This window comes from Lepisma saccharinum, chromosome 5 (genome assembly GCF_977018435.1).
Source record: "Lepisma saccharinum chromosome 5, izLepSacc3.1, whole genome shotgun sequence".
Taxonomy (NCBI): Eukaryota; Metazoa; Arthropoda; class Insecta; order Zygentoma; family Lepismatidae; genus Lepisma; species Lepisma saccharinum.
In genome coordinates, this window is record NC_139233.1 from 5,439,374 (window position 1) to 5,466,414 (window position 27,041).

General features: G+C 39.4%; 1 protein-coding gene across 3 annotated transcripts in view; it reads left to right on the forward strand.

Annotated features, from left to right (window-relative positions):
• Positions 1 to 27,041, forward strand: part of LOC145987627 (serine/threonine-protein phosphatase 4 regulatory subunit 1-like) — a 286,327-nt gene that overhangs the window by 208,724 nt on the left and 50,562 nt on the right. For all 3 annotated transcript variants that reach the window (XM_083122043.1, XM_083122045.1, XM_083122044.1), the window contains 2 exons: positions 18,649 to 18,791; positions 23,841 to 23,987. In XM_083122043.1, the coding sequence (XP_082978169.1) occupies positions 18,649 to 18,791; positions 23,841 to 23,987 (290 nt within the window). The remainder of the gene's footprint in view (positions 1 to 18,648; positions 18,792 to 23,840; positions 23,988 to 27,041) is intronic.

Consider the following 27,041-nt stretch of genomic DNA (forward strand, 5'->3'; position numbering starts at 1 on the left):
TTCGGTGTTCGTGCTTTTCTGTAATCTCGTTCAATGAAGGACGAGACTTGTTATTGTGTCGTTTGGTGATGAAGCCTGTCGCGTTCCAGGTGCCTAGAGTCTATGCAAGTAGACAATGAGCGAGCCATCCCTGTATCTATGAAAACAGCACAGAAAGCAATTTTACGCCGCAGAGTTGTTAGCGTATCGCTACGAAGCCACTGGTGTTCTAGATTGTATACTGTTTCGTCCATTTTATCATTTCATCATTCCACTTCATCGCAGCGATTAACATGGAGGGGATTTATTTTTGTCGCATTTTAAAAGATTTTGTGTGATTTAAGGGTCCTATTCCTTCATATACCTGCCTATTTTACAAGTGTTTAGTGTAAAAGTCCAGAGCTCTTATGTGAAACTGACCTTTTCGAGCAAGCCTCATCTCCAGGATGGTATCAACTCGAGGCAAGCCCGTATCCTACCGACCTGTTGACTGAGAATGAATCAAGGCGACGACTTCACCAACCTTTTCCTGCTCCCCCCAAAAATAGGCAACAGTTAAGGGGAGGAGATACAGTTCCGCACAATTGTGTATTCTTTTCAATATCGCCCGAAGGGGCACTGCTACTAAAAAACACCCTGGCTGTATCCAAGAGTATGAATTTCTCTCCATGTTGCAAGTGGAAGCGTTTTTTAAAGTTGATTATTACGCTAGAAACGATGTTCTTTGAAAAATATGATGAATAAGAATTTTCGGAATCCCATGTATTCCTTATGGGGAATCAACTTCAACATCAAGTTACGGCTAATGAAATGGAATTTTCGACTTTTCCGCTGGTGAAATCCATCTTCAAACTGCCCTTTTCCCGTTGATATATTTTTCTATTCCATCGGAAGTTTCATTTTCCCAGTACTCCCATAAGATCAATGCTTTTCTCCTTGCCTCCTTCCATTGTTGCCAACCCTGATGCGCATAAAAGAACTAAATTTCACCTTAAATGGAGTTAAGACTGACTTCAAGGAGCTAGATTCACGAAGACTGGATAAAGCGCCTCCTAGGGTAATGTTAGTTGTCAAAGGGGTGTGGGGCACTGCTATCATCGTTAACTCTAAATTGATGACAATTTATTCTTAGTTTCCACCGTCTAGATCCGGCGGCATCGCACATCTCAATAATACACCGATGGTCGTATGAAATCGAAAATAAAGAATTCCCTGATAACAATATTATGTCGATTTCACGTCAAACACGGCACTTATAAAGAAGTAGCTGGGGAGATAAGAGCTAGATCTGGCTCCAAGAGAGCTTAAGTTGGCACACTGCCACGGACGGAAGAGCTTTGGAGGAGTCCCATGGAAACTGTATCGCATCCCCTTAAGACTCGACAGTTCAATGAACTACCAGATCGCTTAACTACGCACTGGTAATGGTCATACTGGAAACTGGCCCCCGTGCGTTTTAAGCCACCCGACATTTGTGGAACCTCGAAGTAGTATTTGGCTCTTCGTTCTTTGCGCTTGAAATCACAGTGCACTATCATATCTGCTGTACACAGTGGGATTAAGCGTAAACATGATAAGAACGGCTGCGAGTGCATGTCATTGTCTTGGGAACATCTTCAACCCAACAATAAGCATGGCAAGTCCAGGGACTACCTCGCATCTCTGGGAACTGCAGTCGTTTGAACCACTGCAACACGTACGGTGGTGCTTGCTTCAAAGGCTTCCACAGGGCAGTTTCCCCTCTTTGTTTCCAGCTTTAAACAACAGAAAAATGAGTAGGTTTGGTTTAAGTATTATACATTTCAAATCTTTTTATTTCGTCTGAGTATTGATTGCCACCTTGCGATGGTACAAATTAGCATCCTTAGATGCAATTGTCTCTTCCATTGCATCGGCGAAGAGTGATGAATGCCGGTGGTGCACGGATATTTGGGTGCCGCTACCTTCGGGATTAAGAGCTTATCCTTCGGTAGAAACAACCGAATACCAGTGGAACAATCACCACAGTCCTCCAGCTAGCTAATAGATAGGGGTGGGATACCGCTGAAGGTTTTCATTGCATAATTAAATAAACAAACAAACACTGAATAAAATTGGAAACAATTCAAGTTTAAATTTGATATGTATTGAAGCAAAGAAGAAAAACAAAATTTATGTACATGGATTAGTACTTCTCGAGCATCATGAAAGATTGAATCTGAGAAAACGCTGGGTGCCTTGAAAGACGGAATGCACAGGAATCATTATTTGGAAATTCCAAATTTATAGTTCGTGTATTATATCTCGTTTCACTTCGAGAATTTAAAAGGGGATATTTGTGTAATCACTTGGGCTGGCGCACTGTTGCTTTCCTCTTACCCACTCCACTGGTTCCTGGGCGACACTGCACTGGTGCAGCTCCAATCCTTGAGTCCTTGGTCGAAACACACTCCATCACTACATCACTCGTGGACATATTCTGTTCCACCGTCACACACACATATATCACTGGAATGCACACAACAATGTTTACTACATTTAGCATTCACTCTGCGTCACGTCACACGTTTGACGCACGCAAACTGCATATGCTGGGTGTCTACTGACCTGGAAAACCTGGAATTTAAAAACAGACATTTAGTAGACACCCTGATATGCGGGAGTAACTCGTGCACTTATGACAATACTTCCGGTGACATCACATTCTGCACTCTTGTAAGTGTTTTCACACACTATCAAATTCGAGTCTGTCGCAATGTCGGTGCCACATCAACACGACTCTTTCCACATCGAGGTTGAAACTGAACTCTGTACCGAACTCATTACGGTGCTCGACACGTCGGTGTTACGTAGAGGCTGAAATCGAACTCTTCCTCAGAACTGATAACTGATGTCGCTGGTGCTCGACACGTCCATCTCCCATCGATACTCAAATGAAACTGTTTCTCACAAAATTTTGAAAGGTTAAGAAAGATTATGCCGAAATTGAATGTATTTTAAGAATTCTCATTCGTGGGCATTTGGAGGGAAACGTTACAAGAAGCAAAGGACAGTTTACAGTGATGTCTCAGGCAAATATGTTCCCGTTACACCAAAGCAAGGTATCTAGCCATATTATTATGTTACTATTTTTCTAGTGCTAAATCTTTGGAGTTTGCAAGCAGTACTGGAGGGCGCAGACCAGATGATCGGAACTTATCAAAGGTTTTTTTTTTGTGAGGAAACAAAGTTTGACTTTTGTCGCCAGAATGGCTGGAAAAAGATGCATAGTTGACAATATCAGTAGCTGCCTCTGGGTCATTGGTGGGAAGATGAATGAGAGAGAGAGCTAGGATTAGCAGAGAGTTGCCAGATTTAAGATATTCACAAGGAATTTTAGTATGAAGACATAGGGATTTAGGAAGTAGAGATAGCTGTGATGCGAGGCTAGACTCTGGGCGTTATGGGCCATGTGTGGCGAATTAGGGTTTGCATGTCAGAAACTTACAGCAATACTGGCAAAAAGTAGCTGCGAAATCGGGGGAAATGTCGGAAAATGGAGAAATATGAAGAAATGATAGAATTCTTAAAGAGATGAGAAAATAATTAGAAATGAAATATAGATATGAGCAGTGATAGAAAAGAACTGTTCCAACCTCTTCATTTCATAAAAAAAACATACCTTTTTATGAATATGCCATAATTAATCTCATAAAATCGTCTGTAATTCATAAAATGCGTAAGAATTTATCGTTCTTTTATGAGTTTTATAAGTACCCACACCGTTCTGACATCCTGTACTTGAAATTTGTTGGTGAACAGCCGTCCTGTATAGGCACAGAAAAACAATATTTAACTCCCTTCATTTTTTAGTTGTTGAGGTTCTGTCGTTATACACTCCTCATTTAGCAAGGCAATGAATTGAGTTTACATCATTACCATTTTTTTTATGGCGGGTGCAGGTTCAACGTCGGCTCAGTAAACACACACTTAGTCCACCAAAACATTATCTTCGGCGCCAAGATTTAACATTCAGGTGCAACATTACGTCGGCTGCGGTGCTTTGCAACCCTGACGACATTCTAGTAGCTCAGATATTTCACTTCGCCTGTCCTCCGTGATGTTGCCCATCAGGGAATTTTCTCAGGAACGGGAATTTTCGAGCCGAAAATTACAGGAGAGGGGGAAAATGTGTAAGAAACAGTCAAATTATACGTCATGCATTAATACACTGTACTAGTGTTTACTTCTGACTCATAGTTGCTTCGATTTTTCCTCATCTAGTAGAGTATAGAGCCTGAAATATTCAGTTTCAATGTGATTTATTGTAATGAAAAGCGTACGAACTTTCAAGCTGTAAGTTTAATTAATAGTGAAAACTCAAGGTAAATCAAATTTTGTAAATATAATGTCTAATAAGAAGGAAATAAGTACAGTAGCCGACAATAAAAATGAAACACTTATAACACGCCTCATTGCCGTGGAGTTAGGCAACACACACAGCGCATTTCGACGAAAGGCAATGTGTCAGGATCTAAGTGTTTCATTCTTATTGCCGGTGACTGTACATGGTACAATATTTATCCATCCTAATTAACATATCAGTAATTTGACGCGCACCCATAAAAGTGTTCACAAAAGTCGAATTTGAAGCTAAATTTGCCTCCACACCCCCTAAAATCATTCACACGCCCTCCTAGATCGAAATATCTGGATAAACCTTGAATGACTGCATTTTTATATTTATTTGTTAGAGGGAATTTTAAGGTCGAAAAGGGAAAATGTTTGGTATACGACAGGGAAATTTCCTTCTGGTCTCGGATATTTCTCTCGGCGCACGGACACATTATGCGTCCTACATTAGTCGGCTCCTGATGTCATCATCTCAAGAAACTCTCCGTATTCAGCTCCTTCGGACTTATTTTTCTTCCTCCTCTCCTGGCTTGATAGCGCGATTAATATACGATGTAATAAACTTTGCAAGCGCGTCCTAATGGGGTGTTCGTTTTGATGGATGGACGTTGGAGGGCGAGTAGTCGCTCCGAAACGTATCTTTTGTGTGCGGGAAGCAGTGTTGCCACATGAAGGGAAATTCGAACGAATTTTAAGCGAAATTGAATTAAAAACACCAAAATTACATGGAAATTTTAATGCATGAAACTCAATATTAGTACAGATTATCTACTATTTATAATTACTTATTATTATTATGCGATTTGTAGTGAAGGGTAAAACTGAGTGCCAAACGGGAATTTTTCTCCTTGGAAAGGGAAATTGTGCGCTCAGATTGTGGCAACACTGGCGGGAAGTTGCTTCAGACGGCTGGCTCTGATTTCGGGCACTAAAGTCCTTTCTTTCGCCTACGGTTGAGACACGAATAGGTGGTCCTTGCGCTGTGGGAGGAGTCTGTTGACTGAAGCCGTGTTGCCAGAATCGCCATCGGTTATTTCTCTTTACCATGCGTAAAATTCCTCTGTGATCCTATTTTTCTCCATTTTAGGGTATTGAAATGGCGTAATTCCATTATAGTAATTTCAAAAATTGTTGTTATTTTATGATTATATCAACTTAAAGCGATTTCAAAATATGTTTAAAGAAATAATTTATAGAATAATGTACATAAAGAATTTGTAGATATCAAAATCACTTTTGGTGAAAGTACATTGATCTCTTAATCGTTTATTGGTGTATTATGCTCTAAGAAAGGAAAACAAAGGAAACAAAATATATGTACTCATGGGGTGAAGCTCATATGAAAGGAAATGTAATATGTAACCTGTAAACACACTTAAATTTCTCTTAAATTTAAATTTGAATATTTTTTTATAGGCAAGAGTAGCAAACATTTTGTGTAGATTGTAGAATAAAATACAAAATAATAACCATGTTAAACTGTAAATAGTGCCATTAAATCATTATAGTTTCATTAACACACTCAACAAACATTTCCATGGTAGGTTCATATATACAGTATCAGAAGCAGAAACATATATATTTTTATTTCCTTTAATAAAACTGTTCATATATTGTACAGGGCCGTTTACGGGAGAGAACCTTTGTATAAAAAATCATATACCTATATGTATGAAGCCAAAAAAAAAAAAACAATCAAGCAATTTTAAGGGTTTAAGGTGTCGTTTTCAAAAGACACTCAAATGTCATTCTCTTCCACGTAGTACACCTCGGAACTGCATTTTGCAGGCTCTGGTGTCGAGACTCGCAACCAGTATAATCCTCTTGGGACTTTGCCTCGCGCCAACGGAATTATTTTCACGTGCCAACACTGTACAGTGTATTCTCCTATAATATATAGTCACTCGTCTTTTTCAGAATTTCAAGATTTGCTGACAAGTGACGCTGCTAGGTCTGTCTCCGTTCACTTGTCAACCGCAGTAACTAATTGTTACACCACAATTTACCTCCTTTTTAAGTCTCATTCCCGGCCTGGACTTCGGTGTCCTTTGTAAATGTTCTTCATACATTTCGTCCGATCATCACTCATCGTTAGCCAAATGTAACAGAGGAAGCTAAGAAAAATAAATATACAAATACACATTTAGTATCATATACAGCGGCTTCACGATTATTATTCTTACTGTTAGCAGTAGTAGTAGAAAAATATTGTCGTGTTCAGCACTGTAAAATTACCATAAGCTATATTAAGTTATTTATGATTTCTGTGTTTTGTTTTTGTAGCTGCTGTGATGAAAGCATAAATTGTTGACCTACAAACCTAATAGGAAGAGTACAACTTAACTAACATATCACATGCTGACACTAGCGTAAGCAGGTTTCTTTTTTGTTTTTTGCTGGAAGTAGCTACTTTGCAATTTTTATTTTCTCAGACATTCATGAGGGGCTGTAGCCCCATCAGCTCCCTCCTGCGGCGTAAGCCTGTGTTAATAAAGAATTTAAAAATAGACAATTCCGTAATTAAGTAACCACGGAAATAAGAATTAGTTTGGGATTCCTATTGAATAATAGGGAATATGAGCCTAATAGGGGCTGGACTTGCTGTTATTTGTTCGTGATTTATTTTTGCTGTTACCGAGGAGTGCGGAGCGTAGAACCACGGGTGCGCCGCCTGTGCCTGGTAGTTTTTAGACATCCAACGATATGTTTGTTTCTTTAGTCTTACGCTTTTTGTCGTTGGGAAGGGAAGGGGGTCGAGTGATATACGAGGTTTCGTGTTCAAATCCTGCTTCTGGCATGACTTATTCCTTTGTGAATGCCTCTCCCATCAATATTATCCAATCGTCACCGTTGCGATTATCCTGCGGAAGGAGGAAAACGTCAAAATAAGAAAATATCCCTACACTTTTATGGAAAAGTGCAGAAAGACGAACGGCGACGAAGGATGGAGAAAAAGTATCGAATTTTAATGATCAGCAACTTCCGCAGCGAGGTGAAGGAATGAGAGAACCTCCGCCCCCGTCTTCTCCAAATCTCTGAATAGGGCGAAGGAAACCGGAGGTTCCAAGACTGGAGGATTTACCAAAGAGGAAATACCTGCAGTGTATCCAACTCTATGCCCTTGACACTGCACGGGCATAGCATTTACATTGACGAATGTTCGACTCTCGTACCCACCATTTCTTTGGCTATTTTGTGGATATTTGTAAGGTCCTCGTCACTGTCCCCAAGATATGTCATCTTGAAGAGCAACTCCGTGAACATTTTGTTTCACGGTGGTGGTGGTAGCGTTTCACTCTCGCCACAATTGCAATATGATTACTCCAAGATAGTTCAATTTTATGGGCATTTTGGTGTTACATTTACCCCTCTAAAAGAGAGAGTATTGCCCTCAAGGATGGAAAATTCTAGATAAACCCATGAAAAGACTTGCAATGTGCTGCAGTTTGTCGCATCTCTTGTGCAAAGGCTTTCGAAGACCTCGTTAGGTCTCAAGAGGCAGATGGAAACGAGATGCAGCGCCTGTGCCAGCGATTCTCAAAATGTGCTCCGCGACGTGTTCTGTCAAAAATCGAACTTTCATATTAGCCGACATATTCACAAGAATGAATGTAATTAACCTAGGTCTGCAATGAAAGTATGTAACTGTTTTCAGCGTCGGACAAGGTTCGTGCTTTCAAGAGGAAGGGTTTTTTTTTTTTTTTTTTTGGTGAGGAATGTGGGCTGAATGTTTTCGGAACCATGAGCTTCGTAGCTTTCCAACAGTCAGAAATATTTCCTGGGAGAGCTCGAAGGATGCATCAGTGAATGTGGACAGATTTTTGAAGAACTTACTTGCTTCGAGTACTTTATATATGCAATTCACGATAATGTCGAAAATTATGCATAGGTAAAACATACATACGTTTTCAGTTAAAGACAAGCCTCGCAGCCTGACTGCACGTGAATATGAAAATCTCGCACTCTGAAAATTCCATGTTTGACAAACTACCATTCGGTGAATTTTGACGCAACTCTCCTCCATAGAGATGGATTTGAAAGAACTTTGTAAGGAGAAGAAACAAGCGCACTCGTTACATTGAGGTCGGTTTTCTTACGAATACTAGTTGTATTTTTTAAAATTTATTTATTATAAATATAAGCTAGAACATAAGAAACACTAAAAGTATACGTAAGGTATTAGTTAAAGTCAATACTTCTCAGAAATATAATTCCAGAGTTCTCATTGGCTGTAAAATTATAATTTTTGCTCTGACGGGCATGGAAAAGAATGTTGGGGCTCGCGGCCTGGTCTTGGGGTGATGAGGGCTCCGCGGTTTGAAAAGTTTTTGAGAACCTCTGCGCCTATCCCATACCTTTCGAATTATCGCACGTTGTTCCATCACCCATCTCTACTAATTCGTTCACTGTCGCGATTAATTAGTATAGAAAATCGCTACCACAAACCTGGTCCCGTTTCACGTGGAGATGATGTGAGGAATGTTTTAAACATTTTTCGATCACGAGTCGCCAACACTGTGCGGGTGCATTAAGGAGAAGAACTGGAACGTGCACGTGCAGCGTGTGTTGGTTAACTCCTATCCGGAAGTTAAAAATAACTGTCCCACCGGAGATGCTGGAAATGCCTTATACTGCCGAAAGGGAGCGTCGGGGGGAGTTTTCAGATGTGACATGTGATAAATGTGCGGAACTTTGGATGCACATGCTTCTCGTTTGGAGAGGCAGGAAGTAGTTTGTGTTTGCCCAGCGAGCACTTTTGCCCATGTGTTGATGCGTCCTGGCAAGGCTTTCCATAACGGATGCCGCATCCGGACGCTCTACAGCCCGTTTTGGCTGTAAACGTACAGCAATGGACAAGAAGTAGTTTTTCATGGCGTTTACTCAACACCATGTAAAGTTTTCATTGTCGTCTTTGAAGAATTTTATGAAATTTCTAATATATGGCTAATAAAAACTTGTTTTGTAAATATTATCCTTATTCTGCCATGTCTTCTCCCAAGAGTTAAGGTGATCATATCTTTAAAACAACAAAACTGGACACTTTTGATATTTTCATGAAGGAAAAACTGGACAGCAAAATGTACATTTTAATGTAAAAACGGTTTCGTCATAAGAACTTAAGTAATTAAATAAATAGTGTGTAAATAAATTACAATATATATATATATTGATATGCACTGTACTCGAACCAAGCATTCCTTTAGAATTAGAAGTCATTCATTTATATTTTGCCAATGAAGGGGTCTCCTTCAGTACATCCTTCTTTTCAAATGTTATTTTGTAAAAGTTTACACAAGTCCACACTAACAGTAGAGATTTATTATTGCAAAAATTCTATGCCGATTAGTGATTGTCACGATAGGGACATTATGGCGTCCCGTTTTACTTTCAACAAAAAAAGAAAAACATTTAAAAAGACGGGACTGTCCCGGCGAATAGGGAACGTCTGGTCATCTTATTCAAGGTTGGTGTCAACAAGGGGTTGTAGAAGTTGGATCGATTGATCTGATTTATTTTACGTCTCCTGTCTCTTGTGGCGAATCGCGAAGATGAGGATGAATGGTGATAAGATGAAGTTGATGAGGACAATTACACGTGGACATGACACAACACAAGCTCCACTGGGTGTGAGTGAAGATGCCAGAGCCTCGTTGGTCTGCAAGTATGCAGTTCAAAGTGTACTATGTGGAGGAGTGCTTAACATGTGAGTGTCTTGTATTTACGCCTCTTTAGGAACGTGCTGACATACCCACTTCGAAAATTCTGGATAAACCCTTGGTTCTGCCAATGTTTCGGGCTCCAACGGGGATTGAATCCGGAAGCACTCGTACAGCCACGGAATTGCTCTACAACCCCAGGGGTCCGAGGTCCGAATCCCGGCCTGCGCATGGGTGTTCTTTGCGAGTGTCCCTTCATCAGTTTCATTATCATCTTCGTGATTAGCCAAAAGTGAGAGAAAAGCGAAGTAAAATAAACCAAACCAATCAATTATCTTCTGGGTTGCGAGAACTCCCATTGTCTTTCAGTACACCCATCGCAAACCAGAAGCATCTGTGACTGTACCAAAGGCAAAGGAGCAAAACATTGGCTAGAAGGGAGGCTTTATTTTAGTAGTAGTAATGTGAATGGTGTGATCCTTCAGAAAAATCCGCAGAAAAACATTCGGGGGGAGTGCAAAAATCTGGGGAACGAGGAGGCCATTGCACCGTCCAGGGTAACCAGCAGTGTGACAGTTTTGCGTATGCGCGCGAGACCACGGTGTGGCGTTACTCAAATTTCCGAGTCTGAATCGAATGCAACGTTTCTTTACTCCGTCGCCACTTGTTCATCTCTGTAACACTCATAACATCTAAGGCTTAACGCTTTTCCAACGCCCTATTTGCGAGCTGTTAATAGTTTCCGTTCTGAGGCTACTGTAAACTCGAAGGTGATGTTTGTCACACCCAAGGGCCATCGCATGCCACTGGTATCATTAATCCCGATGTACCCATCTCTTCCTGGCGCACAAAGACACCATTGTTGCATGTGGGTGCCGTGAGAACGGAATTCCGTCATCGGGAGGGACCGTTCGGACCGAAGGCCGATCGACATTCTGCTGAGGCGCTGCCTTCGAGTGGACTTCATAAGATCCCGCGGATGTTGCCTCGGCTTTTACTGCTGTTTACTCCACGACTGATTCTCGCCGACCGACGGATTGGAATGTGTTTTCGACGGACAAACATTGACACTCTTTGATCTCGTTCTGCGGACATGGCACTCCCAGCAACGATAATGAAGCCTTCTTTCCAGGGTAGCCAACTACTGGAACGAAGAATGTGCTAAATCTCCTCATCGAAGTACACACAAATCTTGGTTCCAGACTTCTTTTCTGTTCAGTCACTGGACTTACGGGTTAAGGGTTAAAGCGGTTAAGGGTTAAAGCGAGATCCAAATCTCTGTGCAATGGGTCTTCCACCAGGGATTGAACTTTGGATTTTGATTACAGAGCAACTACTGGAGAAGCCACACACAAATTCGCTAAATGTCCTTAAATCAATTATAAATGTCCACGTAAAATTATATTTAAAAGCAACTATGCTAATTTGAAAATATACTTGAAATTCCAGATTTTCCGGGGAATATTTTACAAATTCTGTTAAAAACCTATGGTGACGCGAATTCTCTCCAATTGGCAACAAAAACAATGTGAAAAATATTTTAAAGCGACTTTTATTCGAATTTACATAAACTTTCTGTGTAGTTGTTTCCAATCTTTTGGCTTCAAAAAAGAAATTGCTAAGTTTTTATACCATACATTTTTAATTTATCCATATTTATTTCACATTTGTGTATTCTATCAACCAGGCCCTAATTCTTATATTAATGGTAGTCTCGGGGGAACAATAACATCGTGACATGTTATGCGAGATGGTTAACATTTTTAAAGACTCTTGCCATATCATTTTTGTAGCTGTTTCGAATCGAGTATTTACTTAGTATTATGTGTCAAGTTTACAGAGGTCAAGTGTAAGTTTCTCAAGTGTCAACTTCACTTCCACGTAGTACACCGTGGACTGCATTTTGCAGACTAACGAGAGACTGGCGTCTGGATCCAATCCTCTGGGATTTTGTTTGTGTTGTCCACATTGTTTATATCTTCCATCCTTATATCCGCAATTATCCAAAATTGGCAGACAAGGGAAGTAAAATAAACTTAATTCAAGTTTACCAAGAACTTCGTCGGCATTTTCCTTTGTAACTAAGTTACTAAAGCTAACTGGAAAGTCGGTTTTCATTAATTTCGTCGCCGACGCCCTTGATAAATGCGGTCTCACGTTTCGATTAACCTATACGCAGACCTGCACCAGTGTTTCCTGTTGGCCAATTTCCGGTTCCACACCCTCCTGAGTCGAATGTAACTAATCTAAGAAGTCCGAAATTCATACTACGCTTTAGCTCATATTTTGACCAAAATTTAAAAGCATATTTTTGGTGTTGCTGTAAAATATTCTTAACATTTCACTTGATATTGTTCGTAATATTATGGTCACACCAATAATGCCAAGAAATTTGTTCACCCCTAATTTTCTTTTTTCTTTTTTTGTTTTTTTTAATCCCCGTAAATATTATTTTCTTTTATCCCTTCATAGTCAACAATATGTTGTAAAATACACTACTGCGAATGAAAAATAATTGTGAACCTCGTAATATTAACAAACATAATGACCTAATATGACCAGATGGTGCATAATACATCAACAGTAACAAAGAGTATTTTATGTGTATGCATTCGAGTACTTTCGGTCAGTTACGTGCCACTTGAACTTGTGTTAATAATTTTTTTATATTCGTTTATTAGCTTCCCGTCCTTTTACGGTTAACATTAAAATATGTTCTTGACATTACTGTATTTACAAATTTTGAACGTTACATAATCCTTGCACACAGTATAGTGCAGTATACAAGAATTGATAAATAAATCGTGAAAGGAGGCACTTGGCACATTTGTCGGATCCCAGTCCAGTCCAGTATATCCAGTCCCGATTAGCCTTTCAAAAAATCAACTCAAAACTCGAAAACCATGAAAGTCTGCGAGGAATCTGTGCAGCAGCTGATTGTAGTGCCAGGAGAAAATCGTTAGTTGTTGCAGAAAAGTGCAAACGTGTAGAGAGTACAAATGTGGAATTCGAAGAGTTGAAAACAATATGCGATATTATTAAGATCGGAATTCTTTTCTTGGCGATATGATTCCAGTTACGATAACCTGTTTCATGTGTGCTCCAATTACTTCTCTCGAAGCAGGGAAATCATTTTCTGTTACGAAAAAGCATTCTTTCTGCCAGACTGCCACTGTTTTGTGCCTATTTTAACCAAAATAAATGCCACGTGATCATTTATACTTTGTTTAAATTGTGAGAACTTGAACGAATGTCCAGGTGTGTGTGTGTGCCCTTCACTAACAGTTTGCGCATCGCAAAGCCTGGACGTAAATTCGAGCGTGTGTAAAAAGATAGTTGAAACGACGGAGGCTGTTTCGCGGGAGGAGCGAAATCTGGTGAATCCGTATCGACCGCTCTCTCTCCCTCCCTCTCGCCCCGCCCCACCATCCCGTCGTTCATCTTGCTTCGCAGCGCGGCTCGGCACGGCACGGTTACGATCCGTAGTAGTACTCGCATATGTAGTAAGCACAGGTCAGGCTGGGCTTTCTTTTCTCCCCGCTTGCGCCTGGGAGCACAAAAACCGGAAACGGGGCAAGTGCTGAAGGTGGGTGGGTCATCGGGTTCCCTCTCCCCCTTTTTTTAAAAAAAGAATAAAACAAAAAAATGGCCAGGGAGAGAATGGGTGCATTAAAAAGAACCCCGAAGGAAGAAGAGATCCCACAATGCAGTTCGTCACGGGCACAGGAGGAGATCGTATTGATCGGCCAGATACGATGCGTGGTTTTGCGCGGGTTTCCTTGAATGAATGCAAGGGTGCGTACAGAATGCGTACTGCCGGGAAGCAACCATTTCTGGATTCAAGGTTAATGCGTATCTCGGACCGTGCGTGTTGTGGAGCGAAATAGCTTCAGTGATAACGTAACGGGCAGATACGAAACGAATACATACGCATTTATTGGCTTCCGAAAGTGAAGCCTGCATGATTTGCTTCCCTCAGAAGAAAGAAGGTTCTCCACTGGCAGATACTAAATAACACGATATAACGTTCTTATGAGAACCAGAGGAACGCAACTCCTAAAATGGGTTTTCAGTTTTGTTTAAATAATCTTCTGAAGAGCTCTATTTGGAGTTATATCGACATATCTCCAATTTACTGAGTCACACGTATTCCTAAGAATGCACGAATTATTTCTCTCCAGTTTGATAAATTGTAGTTACGACCGACCCTCTGGTTCTCACAAGACGATAAATATACCACAAAGTCCAATAGGATTTGTAATACGCAATACACTATCCCTGTGTGTGTGTGTGTATGTATATATATATATATATATATATATATATATATATATATATATACATACATACATACATACATACATACATATACATACGCATACACATACAATTTATGTGTAAATACTGCCTCTGGCTGAGCATGTTGAGAAGTCGACTCTGTTACGAACCCAATGGGCAAAGGAAGAATGGTGCTTGCATAATTTGAAGACAGATGGCAGCACCAGGCCAAAGAAGATAAATGTTTAATAACATATCCAAAATTGGAGGAACAGAGATGAAACGTGAATGAGAAGATAAGAATTACAGATTACTACGTAATATAGAAAGAAAGAAATTAACAAAGAACGTATGTATATATTAATATTCTAAGTTGTGTTCTAATTCCCATAAATAATAAATAGACAAATTATAAGATACGATAATAAAAGGAATCTGTTTTTAACAACCTGTGAGTGATGAAACTTCCATCGGTTAGTCCCAAGAGCTGAATGTGGTGTGATAGACACAGTGTAAATAACTGCAAGCCTTGTAGAAATGAGCAAATATGAAACGTTTTTAATAATGCATGTACATTGTGTTTAAAATATTCCAAACTGGTGTGATTTTTGTGTCGAGAATATTTCTGGAAGGGCCCAATGCCTGTAGCGCACCCCTTACATACGCAACTGATCCTTGAGCGTCTGCATGATGTCTAACCACCAGAAATTCCTGTTATTCTGTAGAGTCTGCTTCAAAAATTAAAAATATCTAGTAATTATATCTCTTGAAGTAGGCAAGTGATTTTGTGTTCAGAGATTATTAGCGGTTACGTTAGTTTTGGGGGAGGAACACTCCGCAATCTTTATTTTGCAAACTTAGTTTTCAAAATTAATGTAGTTTTAATATCCAGCTTATGGTTTTGGCATTTAAATGCACTATTTCTTTTATCACACAACAGTTGCGTTTTAACAGGGAATGCAATAGAATTTACTAGCTACAAAAAAAAAAAAATCTCTAACTTCAGTACTGTCTTCTAATGAAACAAGTGTGTGATTGTGTGACGTACAGTTTTCTGCACCTTAAATTATACACTTTGGGAAGTATAACAATATTGCATTCGAAATTTTGAGAACTCGCTCTACAGTGTTAATCTTCATATACCAATAGTGAGGAGTTACTTTTCCCTAAGCACCCAAATGCCAGCCTCACTTCCACGAAGTACACTCCGGTAAACTGCATTTCTTCAGGCCAACGAGGTTTTGACTTTGGTCAGTATACTTTTCTGTAGGGTTATTTGTTTCCCTGTTCTGTACAATAATAGTTTTTTTTACTAAAGGTTTGGTAACATATCGGTACTCACTTGCCATAAGATATGCTAGGAATGGTTCCCGTTTAAATTAAGAATAAAAATAACGGCAATCACTTAGCTTAAATTGCTACATAGTTTTGAATGGCATGCCGGAGTAACTTCAATTAATTATTGTCTACACAAATCCAAGTCTTTTTAAAACAAATATCCACGCTTATGTAATCAGAAAACGAGTCGCCCAGCCTATAAGCCGCCCCTGCCCAGCCCTGGTTCAACATGAGTTACAGTAGGAAAACAACATTTTGAAAATATACGTGGGAAAATCTGCTTGTGGCTCCACCCCTTAATCCGAATTCGCTAGCCCGGCGGCGTGATTGATGTAATAAAGAGATAGGAAGGCTTCAGCGAGTGGTTCGGAACCTTTTGCAGAAACTCTGCCGGGCTCTGCGCCTAGATCTGACATTAATACTAACGTACAACAGCGGTAATTCAAATTAATGGGTGCTAAGTAGCATTTCGGAAAGGATTATGCTCTGGTAGCGACGTCCGGCCTGAGGTCCCTCGCATGTAAATCATTGACTGCATGTTTGCTGTTCGTTTAATGTTGCGTTGCTTCAGTAGATCACTGTCTGAAGACAGCATTCGTCGTATTTGATCGTTGTGTTCTCAGCGCCAGTCTCCGTGGCTGAATGGTTAACGTTGTGCGATAAGAGACTACGAGGAGTTTGTAAGTTCTAATTCTGAGTAAGACATTTCATTGTGCTTGTGCAGTCGCGGACGCTTTTGGTTTTGTAACAATACCATTTGCTTCCAATGTGTGGGATCATTGCAACCCAGAACTGTCCATGACTGTACAGCTAAGAGTATATACTGGCCGTTGTTATGGAACCATTAATTCAGATTCCGTTTTTGGCTAGACAATAATTGTAAACATCAAGAGACAATACAGTGTGCAAAGGTGTTTTTTATGACAAGGTGAAAATTGTAGAGATTTCAGTAAGTTCCTAACTACATCAATTTTCTCTTCACTGCTGCCTTCATTCATTTTCAGGATCTAACCGAAACATATGTACATAACCGAATGCATTTTTTGTATTCCATTTACGGACAAATCGTAATACGAGGGATGTCCACAAAATAAGTTCCGTTTGCAAATATTGCCGCTGCAACGCCGCACTCGCGATGGTGTGCATGCGTGTCGAGTTCGTTCCTCCTTGGGCAGGATACAATTCGCAGACATTCGGAAAACTTTTACGCATCGTACTGCGTGTTTATAATGTTTAAGAAAATCGAGAGGCCAACAGGATGTGAAATGCCTGTAGTTCGTTACTTGAATACGAAGAAAATCAAAGCTGAAATGTATTATTAACTTTGTGAGATATAGGGGAACATAACCATTGTACTGAGTTGGGTGTCTACATTTTGCATATTTTCGTTACTTTTCTACTTTGTGTATGGCAGCAGAGGATTCAGTATTACTTCGTGTATATTTGTTATTAATGCTTTGAAGATATTGCATCGATGGGTGCTGTACATCCTCTGATGAAAGTATTAATATTCACTCTGATGCACAAAATTATTTTGCTGAACGTTACAGTTTTTTCAAGGATACACGTGGTGCCGAACGAGATAAACAGATCTACGCGGCCTGGTGTTGGAGCCGAAGCAGGATGTATTTACGAACATGTTACTTAACCTTTTGGTGCCCAAGCGTCTCGAACGAGATACCCAAACGTAACCCTCGGGGTACCAAGCGTCTCGATCGAGACGCTGTGTCAAGGTCGTAGTTTTTACGTTATAACTTTTCTATTTTTGGCTAGAATTTCGATTTTATTTTTTTATATTGTTCCTAACACATGTATTTAACAGAAATGGTTTTTTGCATTTTTTTTTTTTGTCTTCATGAAAATGGATGGTGAAAGGCTGCATTTTGAAGCTTGAATCAGTGGCGTCCCGACCATTCCTTTTGGGGGTACAACTCAAGTTACATTGGTCATACGACAATGATGCAAATATTTTTCTGTTTCTTACATGCCAGCTATAATTTCTATGTGCATTTTGAACTTTTCATATCCTTTTTTTCGGGGGGCGAAACACCATTTATTTAAAAAAAAAAGTATTTTCAGGGGATTTCCCCCTTTCCCCCTCCATATATACGCCGAATGTGCATAAATTATATATCGTCTAAATCTGTGATTCATTCTTCGTACAACGGTATATCTTTCATATCTCTAGGGCATTTAGTTTCTGAGCTATAGTCATTTCAAGGTACCGCTGCATTTTGAAGCTTGAATCAGTGGCGTGCCGACCATTTCTTTTGGGGGAACAACTCAAGTTACATTGGTCATATGATAATAATGCAAATATTTTTGTGTTCCTTACATGTCAGCGATCATTTCCATGTGCATGTCGACACTGTCATGTACTTTTTTTGGGGGAGGAGGGTGGGGGAACCAAATTTTTTTTTCCGAAATTTTGGAATTTTGAGAGTTCGCCCCCTCCCCCCGCCACATATACGCCAAATTTGCAAAAAAAATTCATATAGTCTGAATCTCTTGTTCATTCCGCGTACAACGGTATATCACTCATCTCTCTAGGGCAATTAGCTTCCGATCTACGTTCATTTAATTGAAACTCTGCATTTTGCTCAAAATCGGCTCGGTACCCAGAGGCTTACTTGTGAAAAAGGTCTTGGGCGTCAAAAGGTTAATGCAATTGCACAAGGCACATGGTCAGAAAGAACAAAGGTTGGTGAATAATACTTCGGACCAAACAATTCGTTCTCCATGAGAGGTGCAAGCGAATTATTTCCAATAACGCGTATCAGGCTTAGTAATCGAACTACTGTACTTTCAACGGCAACGGAGCCTCTGTTCAATATTCGAGCACATTACGACAGAAGTGAAATAAACGCGTTTTCACAAAAGCTGTACAGTTAACATTCATTGTATAATTTGTATTGTATTTTTTATTTTTAATGAATTATTATTGCTATTGGTCCCGTTTTAGTTTTATATCGAGGATTTGTTAAGAGTGCTGCCCTACTATTATGTTCCATTTCTTTTATTTCAGAACCATCCGTCAGAGCCGAACTTATGGAACAGGTTCCGCACATAGCCATGTTTTGTCATGAGACGAAGGATAGATTACCCAATATAATACCCGAGCACCTGCTGCCTCTGGTTGTCAAGTTTCTTACAGATACGAACAACCAGGTAAGCACGTTTTTATTTATACTTTATTGAAATATCGTGAACTAATTAATTGTATCTTTAGATAGAAACCTATTTTTTTTCTGTTGCTTCGGAAGTCTGCCAAACTCTGTAGGTGCGGCGACCGTATGGTTGTAATGTAATCTGCAAAGTGTTATTTCACATAACAATGCATTATTTTACCTTTGGCACATGAAAAATGCGTATATTTATAGGAAAATAACAAAATTACATACTTTAGACATTCCAAACAAAATAAAAATTCCGAATTTTTTATGTAAACGCACATCGTCCTTTGCTTTACGTGAAGATTTATTGAATGGCTGGTGTTTACAAAACGGTTTGGCATTCCTGTGTGCAAATCTAATCTTTATGTGTGACGTGGTAGAAAAACTGGAAACTTCCACATAACTGCTTTGCTGCGAAACAGTGAATGACGCTCGTTAGTGCAGTTGAAAGGAAATTGAATTCTCTATCAGGGACACGCATGCAAGTGCTTCGAGACAAATTAATTCCGAAATCTGTTCGGAAAAGGGAGGGGGGCTAGGATACCAAAAACTGTGTAAAGTTGCTCAGGTTCTGGAGAGTGAACATGCATAACATTAGGCGAAAAACTCAATTCAGTTTCCAAAATGCGATTCAATACCAAAAAGGTGCCAAAGCTAATTTACTGTACATGGAAAGTCGTAACTTCTACTATTCTAGGACCGCACAAGAAGGAATAAAATTTAAATTATTCTTTTAATTTTCCTCGACACCTCGATAATACTTCAAAAAGTAGTTGATGTGTCACACTTCATTGTTTGACAGTGCAAGACTGTACCTCATGGAGTCTAATCCAGGCTAAGGGTGTGGTTTCATCAAATACTCGATTTTATACAATTGTACAGTGATTCCAGCATGTAAGATACTTTATGTAGGGTCTATGTCCCTGCATGTAAAAGATTGATTGTGGCTTGGAAAGTTTCAGGTTTTGTGGTTCCAACCGAAGGGAAACTTACTATTATGTCGTGTAGCATTGTTTTCAAGGTACAGAAAGGATTATAAAAATGACTTTTCATCAACATAAGGGAGGTAAATTCCTGCAACCAACCACCTCTTGCATTTTGTTCACTCCAGTGGCACTACTAGAGAGTTGTATAGGCGCCCGGTTTACCAGTTCATCCTCAAACCGACCCCCGTGGCGTAGTGGTTAGCACATCGCGCTACGTCGCCAGGGGTCCCGGTTTCGAATCCTGGCCTGGGCATGGATGTTTGTGAGTGTCCATTCATCATATCATCACTCATCCCCATCTTTGCAAAATTAGCCAAAAGTGGTACAATAGGCGAAGTAAAATAAAGCAAATCAAAATCACCCCCCCCCCTTCCGGAAAACAAGGTAAAGTAGATAAATAAATGTTGTTCTAGCTCAAATATGCATTTTGTATTGTATTAGGAGTATTATTAAAGTGGTTGCCCCCTTCCGCACGGGTGCACGTGAATCTGTGTGTGCACAACCTTATCCAGTTCGGTAGCGTTGTAATGATAGAGGTACACTACGATTCAAAGGTCACCGACCTTGAGCGAATTGAAGCTGAATTTCATTTCTGTGAAGTTCGTGATCCTTTCGCGTGGTAGTGCACAGCGCTGGAATTTGTGCGCGCAGAGGCCGACAGATTGAGATAGCCTACATGCAAGCGACGCTCGCTTTCCCTTCCTACGGTCGATTCAAGTCTTGGGGGCAGCTCATGCCGGCAGGACCCCGTATCTAAGAAGAATGAGGTGCTCACCAAATGTTTCGGTATTCCAGGAAATGATCCCTGGACTGGCTTCCTGTCCAACAGGTTGCCCTTTCCTTGGCGCCTCGTTTGTTTTTTTTTTACTTCGGCTGTCTTCGCTGAGCGATCGCATGTTACCAGTGCTCTCCCCGAGGTCATACCTACTGGCTTGCGACAAAGGCTAAAGCCAGAAACACGAACATCCAAGAAACGTTCGACCTTTGGAGTGAAACTGCGCAGCAATTCAAGAAAATAAGTAGGCAGCTTTGTCTGAATCCGTGCCGTCCAAAGTTACTCCGAAATATGGCCAGTACCGCGGGTCGACGGCATTTCGAGTCTCTTGCAGTTCCGCTGGCCAGGGAGTCACGACTTCATGGCAGGGTGGTCATACGAGAAGACAGTCCAAGGTTGGAAGTACATTTTTACCGATTTGCCGCGTTTGCGGAGACCAGCACGCGATTTTTTTATTTTTTTTTAATTCGCTTTGAGACCATCTTCCCTGCGGATTTTAATTCAACGTGCGGCCGCTAGGTGGCAATGTGCTTGTGGGTAGGTGGTGTAATCCCCGCTCATCGAACCCGAGAGATACTAAAGCTCGAATTTCTATCGCGTTTGCTTACTCCATAAACTATTTTCATCGTTTCTATTCAAGTGGTCCCGTGTTCCAAATGATCCGACTACAAAAGAAACGATGGACTAGGATTCAGATCGAATTTTCTGCCTAAACTGCAACACATAACATGTATTTCTCAAAAAAAATTGTATTTTATTTGTTTGTATTTTTGTTTCGCGACTATTTTCTACAACTATTGTCTAGACTCAAAGATGAAGATGAATGATTGTATAAAATTCATGAAGCGACACTCGCAGGGTCATGAAGCATATGAGGTGATGTGGAGGTATAGAGCTCCACATGTTCTTGATATCGGCCATTAGTGTTGCCCACGAGACGAGACTTTGGCCTGTCTCGTCTCGTGGAGCCTCGTGGAAATGCTGTCCCGTCTCGAAAATATTCGTTTGTCTTATGACACATGGTCAATCTCGTCTCGTCTCGAATTTTGAAAAGCCTGTCCCGTCTCGTCCCATGGGCAACACTATCGGCCATAGTAATTGTCAGAAAATAGTTATATTGTGGTTGGGGCTAGGGATGGCCAAATCCCGAAAGTTTTCTATACAGATAATTCGAAATGTCAGGATATCCGAATGTGTGCATTATCCTGACAGTTTCATCGTATATCAGTTTTACGGGCTGTCCACATATAATTATATTCGTTATGTTCGTATTTCACTGTACATACTTTCTACAAATGCTTCATCAAATCTGTTGTATCCGTTGCATCCGAAACAAATATCGGATACTTTGAAATCCGGTATCCAGATTTTGTGACCATCCCTAGTTGGGGCTACGTTTTTATCTGAATCATCATTGACGACTACATTTAGATATTTACGAAGCGCGAGTTCTTAATCGCTTTCATTGAAAATAAACAGTATCCAATTGGACCGCCCGTCACTAGAGGGAATACCCTGACGGTATGTGCGTAACTGGTTAATAATGATGCTATAAGCATTCATTATGCACAATAAGGAAAAAAACAGGCCGCCCGGTAAAACGATTTCGACTTTTCCATTATCTCCCGCCACATTTATCCCCGCGCAATAATGCATCGTCATTGTCGTTCTGGCGCAGAACGTTGACACCTGAACAGATGAAACTGCAGCATAACGCTTTGTAGCTTCCCAGTTCCATCAATGCATGATAGATTATACCGTTTACGCGTTGAATGCAACGTAGTAAATACCCATTTCCGCTGTGTGCGTACCGGAGCGAGGCATTGTTTCCTTCCTGGGAGTAGCTACCCAGGAAATAGCCCTATTCTACTGTACGATTCGCTTGTGATCAATAAGAAATAAACGCAGTTTACAGGGGTTTATGGTTATTTTATGAACAAACATTTTGAAAGGCTCGCGGAACAGGCAGACAGCAGTTATAATAACAATAAAAGTGGTTTCCATTGATAAAAAAGACGTAAATTATTCTCACTGTTTGGAAACTCATATGCGGCGGTTGTAAATTGTACACGTAATAATAGGGCGGGTGACAGTTCAAATTTCCTTTAAAAAGGAAGGAATTTGTTTTTTTCCCCAGTCGTGTTTAACATGCAACTACTTGGTTGTCGCATTTCATTATTTCTTATTGAAGCAAACTCCGAATCACAGAATTCTCTTCAGACTACTGTGTAATTACAACAAGAATTTCATGTTTTTGTCCCTTTTTTTTTCTTCACGTTTGATTAATTGCGAGGATGAGAGAGACTTGAACCAGAGACCTTACAGTAGCAAGATTGTTAGTCGACCAGTTATAGCAAACTGTAACTGTGTCTACAGTGTCAGATTTGAATATGCCTTCGATTAAATAACAAAAATATGTGTGAGTAAAGTTCTTGAGCTCTTTCCCTTACATATTACTGCTTTTGTTCCTACTATAGGTTTTGCATTCATGACACCATATTTTAGATTTGCATTACTTTCTTAAACGTGAAAAGTAAAGTAAAAAGTAAAGTGCTCCCCTGTGCATAGCACCACGCCATGAAGGCGTATAGGGGGTGTGGGGGTAATGCAAAAGTGTCATACTTTTTTATGCTCTGTAACTGTAAATATTATTAAAAAGTAAATTTATTAAGTAAAACCGAATGTTCACTATTAAATTCGTATTTAATTATCCGTTACCACCGTATTAATTTTATAAACTTTGATTTATATATAAAAATGTTCCTCCTGTAGTATTTTAATTTTCTCTATTCTCAAAATTTTTATTCTAAATGTCTTTCTTGAGTGATACATTGATTACACATTTTAACAACAAGTGCATAATATTACATTATTGTGAAGATAACAGTTGACATTTGTCTTCGTTTATAAACAAAAAATCGTTGAAGAGAGTTGTATTGTTGTTTTAATTTTAGATTTCTATTTTATTATTTTTTTTATTTCTTCTGATCCCCCCTCCCCCACCCTTTATTATATTATTAGAAACAGCTTTAGTGTAATATGAGTGGTGGGGAATATATATAATTCTTCGTTTGTTGGTTATTTTAATCCATTTATTAGTTCCATAATTTCTATTCACATTGTTTCCTTCTTTGTAGACAACATTTAATGATTATTTCTCTTATTCATTTCCCATAATGTTCCATTACTGTATTTTCCACCCTTGCCTCAATTGCTGCCTAAGTAAAGAAAGTCTCAGTTGTGATTTATACGAGTATGTTAACCTTTTTGTTCTTCCTTGTAGGTTCGTAAAACATCCCATGCAGCACTCCTTGTTTTAATGGAGCAAGGCTTGGTGGAGAAATCAGATGTGGAGAAGCAAGTGTGTCCTGTTATCCTAAAGCTGACAGAGCTGGACACCATAGTAGAGTACCATACAGGAGCTGTTGCGGTGAGTACATGCATTGTGATACTTATCTGGTAACGTTTAAAATTGTACTGGAACTATTTGAATTTGAAACTCCTTGTATTTTCTGATCACCATTTGGCCATCTTGTATGTGTCTTGGACATGTGTATATTTATGCAGACGCTAAGTTCGAGAGTTCGGTGTGAGCACTTTCTTTGTGTGTGTTCTTTAATCATGTCATTATAATCACACACACGTGAGACCATTGTCATGGCTTATCTACTAAAAGAAATCATGTTTTATACATGTTTGCTTGTATTTCCTACTCTCACCAACTACTGTTGCCAATTTTTGCTTTACATGTATGTTGGATGCAACATTGCTGTTCCATGCACCAGTTTTACGCATATTTGATTGTATAACTTATACATTTGGTTTAATCCCATACCATATGCTAGATAAACATGTACTAATCTTTTAATGCGGGTAAGAATTGTCATTTGATATAATTAAACTAAGAACTTTCCAATTCGTGTTGTTTTCAACTATTCATGAAACTTTGTTCTCATTGTTTTTAGTATATATATATAAACTAACTCTTCCTTGTATACCTTGAGTAAGTACATTTCTATTGTAAAAATTTCAGTGGACATCATGTTGGATGACAAAATGTTACCGTATAATTCTCTGAATGTTAGTGACAATGGATCTAAATTAAATGCAACATTAATTGGATATTATCTGTTGTCTAATGCTTCTAACTGTACCTATTCTAACACTATGTTTTGAGAGAGCACCTCTTCTCTCATCTTCAATTGAAAAAAAAATCTTTTGTGACAGACCTGTGATTTTATTACAACTCTGTATCAGAGGTATGTCATGGGTCAAATCCCACCACCGACAAAAATAAATTTGTTGACCTGAAGATGAGAGAAAAGGTGTTCTCTTGAAACACAAGTGTAGTTAAAAAGGACTATGAATAATGTCAAATTAACATGGCATGCTAAAAAGTTATATTAAATTTCCAGATGTTTTAATTATTTGTTAATGACAATCCTGTAATATAGTAGAACAATACAAATAATGAGGATTGCATAGCCCGAAATTGTAGGAAGTGATTTTATAAATTGATCTTGAAAGTTTTGACACATGGATGACTTTTAAGGGGCATTTCAAATGAACAAAGATATTTAGATACTGTGGCTTCCAGATGGAAGAGTATAGGATCAAGGTGCAGGTTTATCTCATTCTATACGCTCATTAAGTCAAGTCGATAGTGCAGTAATATGCCTTAATAAATTATGGTCTTCTGCAGTTAGTGTTAATACACGCAAGGTCAGTTGTTTATTTTTGAGAATGCACACAATATGTTTCCCCCTAGAGTTTTAGATAATTAGATGCTGTGAAGCTGATGTCCATTCCAAAGAAGAGTAAAGGTTGGAGGGCGGGGTCTGCGTGAAAGACATGGGTAGTGAGATGTTAGTTTTCTCATCTTACATCTCACTACCTTGTCTTTCATGCAGCTCCCGTCAGCATCACCGGTTTCATCTCTTTACGGCTGACAGAAGACACCATTTCTCAATGAGACATGGCGAAAGCAAAATTTTGGCATCAAATCTGGTTTGTCATAGTAGTTCAACCTCTATCACAGCCAGCTTTGATGAGCAGAAGGTTGCTGACCCATCATCAAAAGAGGCAGGGGAATTTTTGACAATTTGTAAGGTATATGCTTGTAGTTTTTTACTGGCTAAGTGTATGTGTACATTGTACACTCTTGTGTTGGGAATCTGTGGACCAAGGCCACGCATAAGGGTTAGAGAAGGGGAGAAAGTGAGTGGGTGGAACAAAGCAGTGCATGCTGCTGCAAAAGGCTGGCAGCTGCAGCTGTGTTTCCCTCTTCCGTACACTCACTTTCTCCCTCACCTTCATTGGTCGAGCCCTCTCGAGTCACTACTTGCGCAGAGACTTGTTTGCGTTTACTTGCTCCAGAGATTCCCAGAACAGGGTGTAGTATTCATGAAAACATCAAAGTGACATGTGCTTCAAAATCTCTTCATTTTCTGTGTACGATTTGTGTTGGTAGTTAGTCTCTCTTCAGACAATGTGTTATTTGTGAAGCGGGTGTAGATAAACTGCTACATGAGATAGACAAATCAGTATATTCACTCTCTCGTGCTTCCATCAAATTTTTTGCACTGTAGCTTACTGCTTGAAGTGAAAATTGTTAGTTGGTGGAATGTTTGCTCAAACCATGATGCTAGCTGGAAGAATGCTCATATATTGAACATGGTCACAAAGAGTCAGCCTGGATGATACTTGATACTTTGTGTAGATTTGCCTAGTTAGGAGGATGATGCCATCTCCCTGCATCCCCCTCACTTCGGCCACTGATGTAGCCATGTCAGTATCGTAAATATATAGCTCACATAGCTGGAATGAAAACTCGTATTTAAGTTGTCTTCTGTTCATGTGGAAATCCTGATATTTGTTTTCATGGCCAGCTGAATGACATGTTCGCAAGTAAATATTTGGCTTTATTTTATGGAACAGTTCAATAGTAGTAGTTTAAATCATCATATTTGTCAGCATATAACATGCACTTTTTTCCTTGAAAAGTGTGTCTGAAAAACGTCTTATTTGCCGATACTCAGTTTTTGATTACAGTTATTTCTGGATATTTTCTGTTCTGAGTTAGACGATTTCCTTGCCGTGTGTGATGATGAATATTAAAATGTATTCTTTCCTAGTTAGATTAGGTAAGTTATTTGTTGAAAGTACACCTACATATTACTTTATATTTGAAATACTGTAAATTGATTATACATTCAGTGGTAAAGATTCTACCTCAAAAAATGTGTACGAAAAGGGTGTGTGTCTTATACACCGGCAAATACTGTAATTAAACTTAAGTTAATGACTAAATGTGTAAAAAAAAAAGGATACTTGTGGCTATTGAAAGGGGTATTTTTTCCATTCTTAAATTTGATTATAAAACAATTTAATTGGTAGTAATTTACAAAATGTTAATTGATGACTCAGTGGTAATTTTATAATAAAGTTACTGGCGGGAATAACGCCATGCTAATCTTCTTCGATT